Raw genomic sequence first — 9,033 nt, 5'->3', positions numbered from 1 at the left:
TTCATAAAGTAATTTAATGCGATAATAGGGGTTTTAATTAGAAAGAAATTTCAATTAACCAACCTAAAGTTAGTTGCTCTTTTCTTGAAGAGAGATATTAGCATGATTTAAGGATTTCTATGAATTAAGATACTAAGTAAAGAAATTGTGGAATTTAGATTTATAATGATGATGAAATCTAGGTGAATTCTTTCCTAGGTATTGTTTTGCTTCTTGGTTATTATTCAATTACTTTCCGATTTATTATTTGTTACATTCATAGTTAATTAATTTAAATAATTTTAGTTTTAATCAATTACTCGAATTTATCGATTAAATAATAGAAAGACAGTAATTACTAGTACTTTTAGTCTTTGTGGGAACGATTTATTTGCTCATCGTAACTATACAATTACTTGATAGGTACACTTACCTTAGTCAGATTTTTAGTTGGTTTATGACTACATCATGTTTTTGGTGTCATTGCCAGGGGACTAAAATATTAGGAAAACTTTATTTCTATTAATTTAGCTATTTTTATTTTTATTTTGATATTTTTGTTTTTAATTTAACTTTTACATTCTAATTTTTCATTTTTTTTATTATGATAGATTCTTTTGGTTTATGACTAGAGGAAACTAGTCAGAACCATTAATTTTTTATAGTGAAGTTGAAAAGACTGCTCGCAGTAATCTTAGAGAGGTTAGAAAAGCAAAAGGCAAGATAAATAGATTTTAGTACACGATCAAGAGGAAAAGGATATTTTTGTGTAGATGGATGATCATAAAAATAATCAACAGCTTCCTGCAGCTCCTACTCTTCGGACTATGTATGATTATGCTAAGTCTATTCTGATTGGGGTTGAATTGAGTATTGTCAGACTGACTATTGCTGTAAAAAATTTTGAGCTAAAGTCGAACACAATTCAGATGGTACAACAATATGTTCAGTTTGATAGGTTGCAAGATGAAGATCTGAATGTTCATTTGGCTAACTTTCTAGAGATTTGCGACACATCAAGATTAATGGTGTTTCTAATGATGCCATAGGGTTACGATTGTTTCCATTTTCTTTGAGGAGCAAGGCAAAACAATAATATATATTATATATAATATATTTTTTTGAACTATTAAAAAAATGAACATTCATAATGTATTTTTTTATATGTTTTATACTTATTTTAGCAAAAGACAAAAACATATAAATTCTTCCAATCTTAGTTAAGGTTCTCGCCATGAACAAATTTTCATTAACAATTTATGGATATGTTTATTTGGATTCAATTTTTGCGGTATTACTGTGATTATTGTGATACTTATTTGACCCATGATCCATGACACTTATTAAATAAAATATGGTTGGACAAGTGTACATACTCGAGTAATTAACTTTTAATTGATGATTCACTAATTATAAATTAAGGTTATTGTGCAAAAGTTACATATTAGGTTATTGTCTCCACATTACACATATGATAAATCTTATAACATCTCATCATTAAAAAGAGTCACTTTCTCTAAAAAATTGTGTGCTCATTTATTTAATTTATTTAAATTTAAATAAATTAGATAAACATTTATTAAATTTGAATATAAATAAAATAAAATAAAGTTTATATTTACATTTTATTAATTTTAACCAAGGATATAAATATCACGTAAACTCAATTTTTAAATATTATTATTTTGAGTTTAAATAAAATAATGAAACTACATACTAATTATTATAATTTTGTTCATTTTAAAACTTTAAAGACTATTTATATCATTCATGTTTGATATATATATATAAGTTTCAGTTGAGCATATGATTTAGTGGTAAAGGATATCTGTTGAAATGAAGTTTTGGTTCAGACAACCCCTCTCCCCTCTCTTTTACGCTAGGGTTTGAAACCTCAACCTAATGTCAATGAAGACTTGAAAACAATGTGAAGTTTTTGCCACCACATCAATGGTTTGGTTGACTAAAAAATTTGTATAGATAAATATAGGTTATATTAATATATATGCTACAATATGTTGAATTTAACATCATATTATCAGAACACTAAAAATTATAAAGCAATATTAAATGTTTTAATTGAGAATGCATAACTTTATATATTGCTTTACATAACAGATATATTGCATTCTAGCTCTAAAAACTTAGAAGCAGATAATCCAATCAAACTTTGAAAAAAAAAAAAGAGTGATGAAAATTACATACAAATGTAAACCACCAAAGTAGAAGGCTACCCACTCCTTTTGAAGATGGAAAATTGCAGAAGAAAGTACTGACAAGTCTTGATGCAGTGTTCAACAAAAGAAAACCATGCTAGTCGCCAATAAGGATTTATATACAGGATGAGAACAATAACCAGCAACACAATTACATAAGAAACAAAAAAGGTCACCCAAAAAACATACTTGTCCATCAAACCACTTTCTTCTTCGTTGTTTGAGGTATTTGGTGCTGTTGTCAGGGGTGAATCAAGGTCGCTGCAATTTTTATGCAGGGGAGGCCCGCAGAGAAAAGGATTCTCCACATAACTGCTTTCATCAAAGGTTCCAAATTGAGCTTTTGGAGACGGAATACTCCCTGACAAGTTGTTGTGTGACACATTGAAGACTGCTAAGGTGTACAACTCTGTTAATTGAGAAGGGATTCTTCCAATTAGGTTGTTGTGAGAAAGGTCTAGACTCTCAATTTGCTTAAGCTTTGAGAATGTTGATGGTATATGTCCAGTCAAATTGTTGTGTGACAAGTTTAGTGATCGAATTTCACTCAAATTTCCAATCTCTATGGGGATTTCACCTGTTAATCTATTGCATGAAAAATCAATTCCCGACATGTATTCAAGAATGTTTCCCTTGTACGTGTAAGATGCTCTTTTTGTTGTATAATCCACCTTTTCTTCCATTTGATTCTCAATTTCGAAACCTACATCGAATGACTCGCCTCCTCTTAAAGTGAAAAATTCAAATTCAGTCAGTCCAAAGTAATTACCCCGCTCAAAGATTCCTCCAGAGCCCTCCCAATAGGTCTTTGTTAAAGATTTTTCACCATTTGGATCAAGAGTTAAACGACTCAAACAAGAAGGTATCAAACCAAAAAGCTTGTTTTGAGAAAGATCAATGATACTTAAAGAATACAATTTACATATCTCAATGGGAATTTCTCCAATAAAATAATTGGCTTTTAGAAGGAGAACACTCAAAGCAGAAAGAGTTCCAATCTGGTATGGAATTTCTCCACTCAACTGATTTTCACTAAGATCTAAAGTCACCAAGGAAGAGCTATTAAAGAATGCATTTGTCAAGGTGCCACTTAATCTATTTTTGCTCAAATGGAGATGTATGATAGATTGTGGGCCGAAGCAAGATGGTATTGGGCCAGAAAAATTATTTTCTGAAAGGTCCAAAATTCTAAGGGAATCCAAATAGCACAATTCCATCGGAATGAGACCCTTGAGCTGATTGTTGGATACTGCCAATGCATTTAAATTTGACACATTCCATATCCATCTTGGGAGCTCTCCGGACAAATTGTTGTTACTTAAATCCATATCAACAAGGGAATATGAAAGGAAAGTTGAGATATCAATGCTAGGTATATTTCCATCAAAGTTATTGCCATCTAAATATAGCAATCGTAATGAAGTTGAGCAAAAGATTGTCGGGGTTATCTTTCCACTTAGATGATTATTTGATAGCCTAAGAAACCTCAACGAGTCACTTTGAGCTAACATTTCTGGTATTCCTCCAGATAGCTGATTATGTGACAGATCTAATAATAAATTCCAAGTGGTCAAACTACCCAGACAAGGAGGAATATTACCTTGAAGGGAATTGCCTGCTAGGTTTAACCCATTTAGTTGTGGAAAGATTGAACAAATGTTTGCTGGAATTGGACCTTGTATTTTGTTGTCAGATATATCAACAAAGGATATGTTTGGATTCGGATGAGATGGAAGATTGAGATGACCCATAAAAGAGTTACCCTTCATTAAAAATGCTTCCATTCTTGTATTGTTCTCTAACAACCAAAAAGGAACCTTCCCTCCAAAATTATTATATGAAAGATCAATAATACTCAGGTTATTTTGGTAATAGAGGAATTTCGGAATTTCAGTTTGGAGTTCCTTTGTTGTGCAATTTGACAAACGGAAGGCTTTTAGTTGGAACTTTGGGACCCATTTTGGAATGGTAGGCTCTTCCACTAACTTGTTTTGATTGCTGGAGAGTACTTTGAGGTGTGAATGGTTGGCAAATGATATGAAAATGGAAGGAACTTCGAATAGGTTTCGTGAAAGAGAAATGAATCTAAGCAAAGTGAGATTGGCTAAGCCAATGGAGACACCTTTCCCGACGAATTGATTACCGGAAATATCCAAATAATGAAGTGATGACAAGTTAGCCAAACATGAAGGGAGGGTTCCTTTAAGAGCATTTTCACTAAGATCCAACACCTCAAATTTCCGTAAATCACACCATCCTGTAAAATAAATTTGTACAAATTATTTAAATATTCTAGGAGGATAAAAAATAATTAATCAAGAGATTGTCTAAATAATTATGTCATAATTATTAATTTACCTTGGGTAGGTAATGTCCCAGACAGCCCACAACCACTCAAAGATAAAATTTTAAGAGAAGCCAATGCACCAATGCTTTGAAGAATGTCGTTGTTGAGAGATGATCGATCTAGTACTAATTCCTCAATTTTGCTCGACACTTGCAATTCATCTTTACAAATTTATAAGAGTTATTTAAATGATTGATGTTAAGTAAATAATATTTTTAAAACTAAATATTCACACACACATATTTTTTTTACCTTGAGTAGAAAAGGTGTCATTAAAGTAATTGCCTCTCAAATATATGGTATTAACAGATGAGAATGTCTCCAGGAGTTGTATTAGAGAAGCAGTTCCATTGTTGAACACCCCGTTTAGGTTAGCAACCTTTAGCTTTCCTAAACTTTCATTTTCTGAGAGTCAAATTAATAATTGCCATCAGTTCACTAGATATCTAATGGCAAACAATAAGTGAGACTTTATTTAGTTGATACATATACCTTTATTCTTTATGGGCACAAATTCCTTCAGCTCATTTCCACCCATGTCTAGCTCCTCTAAGTTGCTTAAAGTGTCTAATAATTCTGTAAAAATTGACAAATAAAATTTAAATTTAAAATCACACAGAATAAATGTAATAATTCAATAAATAATTTGTTTTGTTTAAAGGAAGATTAAATATGTTAAGTATTTCCACCTTTAATATTTATTGATCCTTTAAGCTGATTATTCTGTATACTCAATGACTTTAGATTGGAAAACCCACTAAGCTGTGTCAATAAGTTGTTCGTGAAGGAGTTCTGATCCAAATTAAACTCTTCTAAATTGGTCAAATTAAGTGGCCTCTCACCATCTACAAAGCATTTAGATAAGCAAATTTACTACTAATGGAATATTAAATGAGATATTGGTATGTATATGTAAGAATATATAAAGTAGAACATATCGACACATACCATAGGGAGATTGGAGGTTCTCAATTTTATTGGCACTCAAGTCCAACTTCTTTAGCTTTGTCATATTATTCAATACTATCCAAATCAATAGAATGCATTTTTTTGTCAGTCCAATAAAGTAATCATCACAAAAATTCAGTTGTGGTCAAATTTTATATAACAACTTCATTTGTCTGCAAAATATTGGATGTTATAGATAAGTGGTCGCTATAGATTTATAACAACATTTAATATTTAGGTCATATTTAAATTTATAAAATTTTAAATTAAAAAATTAATAAAAATATTTATTAACAAGATATAGATTGAGTCTTTAATAAAATTCACTAATGTAACTCCATTTATAAAAACTATTTTTATTTCGTAAAATATGATTAATATATTTTATATAAAATTTAAACAATTTATTGAAATAATATTTTAATTAAAATTTGTTAATTTTAGTTCACTTAGAAATAGAATTAGTTGTGCTAAAATTTGAGACAACAGATTTATAAAGAACTAATTTAGTAAATAATATACTGTATACTTTATAAATGTTGCTATTATAGTAGATAAAGATAATTAATTCCACATCTACAAGGCTGATTATATATATTAACTAGTTTCTTTCCAATGCGTTGCTTAGATTGATGGTATGTATTAATTAAATACAATTTTTAATTTAATACTAAAAGAATTTAAAAGACATAGAAAAAATTTGAAATTGAAATACTATTATCGTGGTACATATATTTTACTTTATATATTAAAGAGAAAAAATATTTATTTTAAAAGTTAATTAAATGTTTATATGTCATCTACGTGGAAATCAACATATATGCCACATTAACAAAGTTAACAAGCGTTAAATTTTTCATCCATTTTAGGGTGATTTGATAAAAAGCAAGTTTAAATATTAAAAGAGGTGAAAAATTAAATTAAATGCTAAAATAATATTTTTATAAAATTGAAGGACCAAAAAAATCATTATGCCTTTATTTTACTACCCGAAAAATGAACTCCAAATTTAGCTTATTATTTTTATTTTATGAAATTTTACATACCTGTAATACCTACTGACCCTTCCAATTGGTTTCCCCCAATACTCAAGGACCTTAAACTTGATAACCCCTTGAGATATGCCAAATCATTGTTGTTCAAGGAATTATAATCCAAATTAAGCACTTCCAAATTTATCATCGGTTGCGCTTTCTCACCTATAAAAGATTTAAGTCGAATAATTTTAAGGAGGATTTGTTTATATAATATCCAAAAATAATTATTTGTATCTCGATTTCATCTTTGATTTATTCATAAATATACTTTTATAGGTAAACGCCTTGAAGACATACTTGATTGTACATAGAACATCAAATTTAGATATACCTTGAAACTGTCGGAGGCTTTTGATGCTATTGAAGTTTAACTCTAACGTCTTCAAGTTTGTCAAACTCTTCAATTCTATCCAAGAACAATGAAATATATCAAATATCAACACATTTCAAGGCTTATTCACATGAAAAAATTAATTTTAATCTTTTAATATAAAAGTGGCACTCACTTGTATCTAATATTCAAGGATTTTTATACAGGCATTTTTAATCAGAAGAAAATTCTGATTTATCATTCTCCTATTTAAAAGAGATAAGAATAACACAAAATCACAATTTCATACAATACATTCTCTCATTAAGTACATGTACGCTTTAACTTGTTTAAATATATGCAAACTTTTAATTAACATATGGGAAATAATTTGTTTATTTCAACCTATTGTCTGTCAATTAAAATTAGTTAAAAAGTTTAAATAACCGTATTATGAAATAAATTAATAGAGAATTTAGCAATCAATTGTAAGTTGGTATGATCAAACCTTATACTCTTTCATTTTATTTTTATTTTTTTGCATAAACTTACAATTAGTTTGATAGAATTTGAGAGATGGAAGCTTACTTGATAAGATACTATCATTGAAGTAATTCTGAGTTAATACAAGAGTTTCTAACTTGTTGAAAGCAGATGAAACAGATACTGCATGCAAGAAAAAGTTATTGATCATGAGTGTCTTAATTTAGAAAAAATTAAAGGAATAAATTAATTCAAGGATTAATCGGTCATCGAAGAGATGAAAAGCAACCAACCTTGGTTATCTACAAGATCTGCAATTTCATTTCCACTCAAATCAAGGCTCTTCAATTCCTCAAATGGAAGAAATAAAGAGACATTGAGATACCCATATGGATCTGATATCCATTCACGGTTATCCCATTGACGTTTGAAACCAAGATCGAGACCTATTACTCGTTCACTAGTGACGTTGCACTCAACTCCTTCCCATTCACAACAATTCGAACCTTTCACATCTACCCAGTTACTGTCATTGAAAAAAGATTTGAGTTGGAAGAGAGCAATTCTCTCCTGCTCCAAGCACCCCTCAATCTGTCGCCACCCTTGTATGATGAACAGAAGTGTAGTGAGTAATACCCACAACGATTTAGCCTCCATCTTCTCTAAATCAACAAACCACTCACTTGATACCTGCCTCCATTTCGATCAAACAAAGCCTTGGACTTTATACACCTTGAAGTCCTCTCTTACTCCAAAAGTTGGGCCCCACTGCATTGATTTTTTTTTTCTCTAATTATGCTAACCACAGAATTATTATTATACTAAAAACAAAATCAAGCTTTCGGGTAGAGGTGATCATGGGCCGGGCCCAGAAAAATTCCAGCCTGGCCCAAAACATGGACCTGAAATTTTATTCAGGCTCAGCCCGAGAAAAAATTCTTAAGCCCGAGCCTGTCCCAGCCCATTTTTTTAATAAACACCAAAAATTTATTTTAAAAATAAAAAATAAAAAAAAGTATTTTAAAAATATTTTAAAATTAAAAAATAAAAATATATATTTATTATATATTCGGGCCGGGCTCAGACCAAAAAAGTGGTGCCCGAGGCCCGGCCCGTTTTCTAAACGGGCCTCATTTTTTTGTCCAAACCCATATTTCGGGCCTATATTTTTACCCGAAGCCTCCCATATTTCGGGCGTGGCCGCCCAGCCCATGAGCACCTCTATTTGGGGGCTATGTCTTTTTATTTAATTAGATATAATTATAAATAATTATATCAAATTTATTAAAAAAATTATAAACTAAATGTTTTATATAAGAAGTTTTAGTTTAAATTTTGGGGGTAAAAGTGAAAATTGGATAATGGAGACTACTGATATCTTGGCACCTCTATCTATTAGATTTGAGAGTATATGGCAAAGAGAGTATTTTATAGCAAGCATGGTCAGACAGATATGTCATTTCACATATCTCATTCCTAATCAGCTGTGAAAAACGTTGCCCATCCCTGCATTTTTTGTTTTGGAGGTTTTAGCTCAACAAGCTCTTATAAACCTCTATTCACCATACACTACAATTAGAGGGTTTAACTACCTAATCCTCTATTTGTACCCAAATCAGTTAAAAGAAATCCAAAACCTTATTTATCAAACATTTCCTATATCTTTTATAAGGAAAAATTGAAAAGAATATAAACCCATAAAATTTAAACCCA

At 30.2% G+C, this 9,033-nt stretch overlaps 1 protein-coding gene across 6 annotated transcripts; it reads right to left on the bottom strand.

Annotated features, from left to right (window-relative positions):
• Positions 1-2,032: 2,032 nt before the first annotated feature.
• On the bottom strand, positions 2,033-8,039 carry LOC105790455 (receptor-like protein 15). Of its 6 annotated transcripts, XM_012618053.2 has the most exons (10): positions 7,614-8,039; positions 7,426-7,503; positions 6,859-6,933; positions 6,537-6,689; positions 5,491-5,565; positions 5,232-5,387; positions 5,035-5,118; positions 4,795-4,947; positions 4,554-4,703; positions 2,033-4,452 (listed from the first exon to the last, which is right to left on the bottom strand). In XM_012618053.2, exons 1-10 carry the CDS (start codon positions 7,975-7,977, stop codon positions 2,210-2,212), a joined length of 3,531 nt encoding a protein of 1,176 aa, XP_012473507.1. In that variant the 5' UTR covers positions 7,978-8,039; the 3' UTR covers positions 2,033-2,209. The 6 variants fall into 6 exon arrangements, with proteins under 6 accessions (XP_012473507.1, XP_012473508.1, XP_012473509.1 ...); XM_012618054.2 differs by lacking the exon at positions 5,491-5,565; XM_012618055.2 differs by lacking the exon at positions 7,426-7,503.
• Between the last annotated feature and the right edge of the window lie 994 nt (positions 8,040-9,033).

This window comes from Gossypium raimondii, chromosome 8 (genome assembly GCF_025698545.1).
Source record: "Gossypium raimondii isolate GPD5lz chromosome 8, ASM2569854v1, whole genome shotgun sequence".
Taxonomy (NCBI): Eukaryota; Viridiplantae; Streptophyta; class Magnoliopsida; order Malvales; family Malvaceae; genus Gossypium; species Gossypium raimondii.
This window is presented reverse-complemented; position numbering and strand designations above follow the sequence as displayed.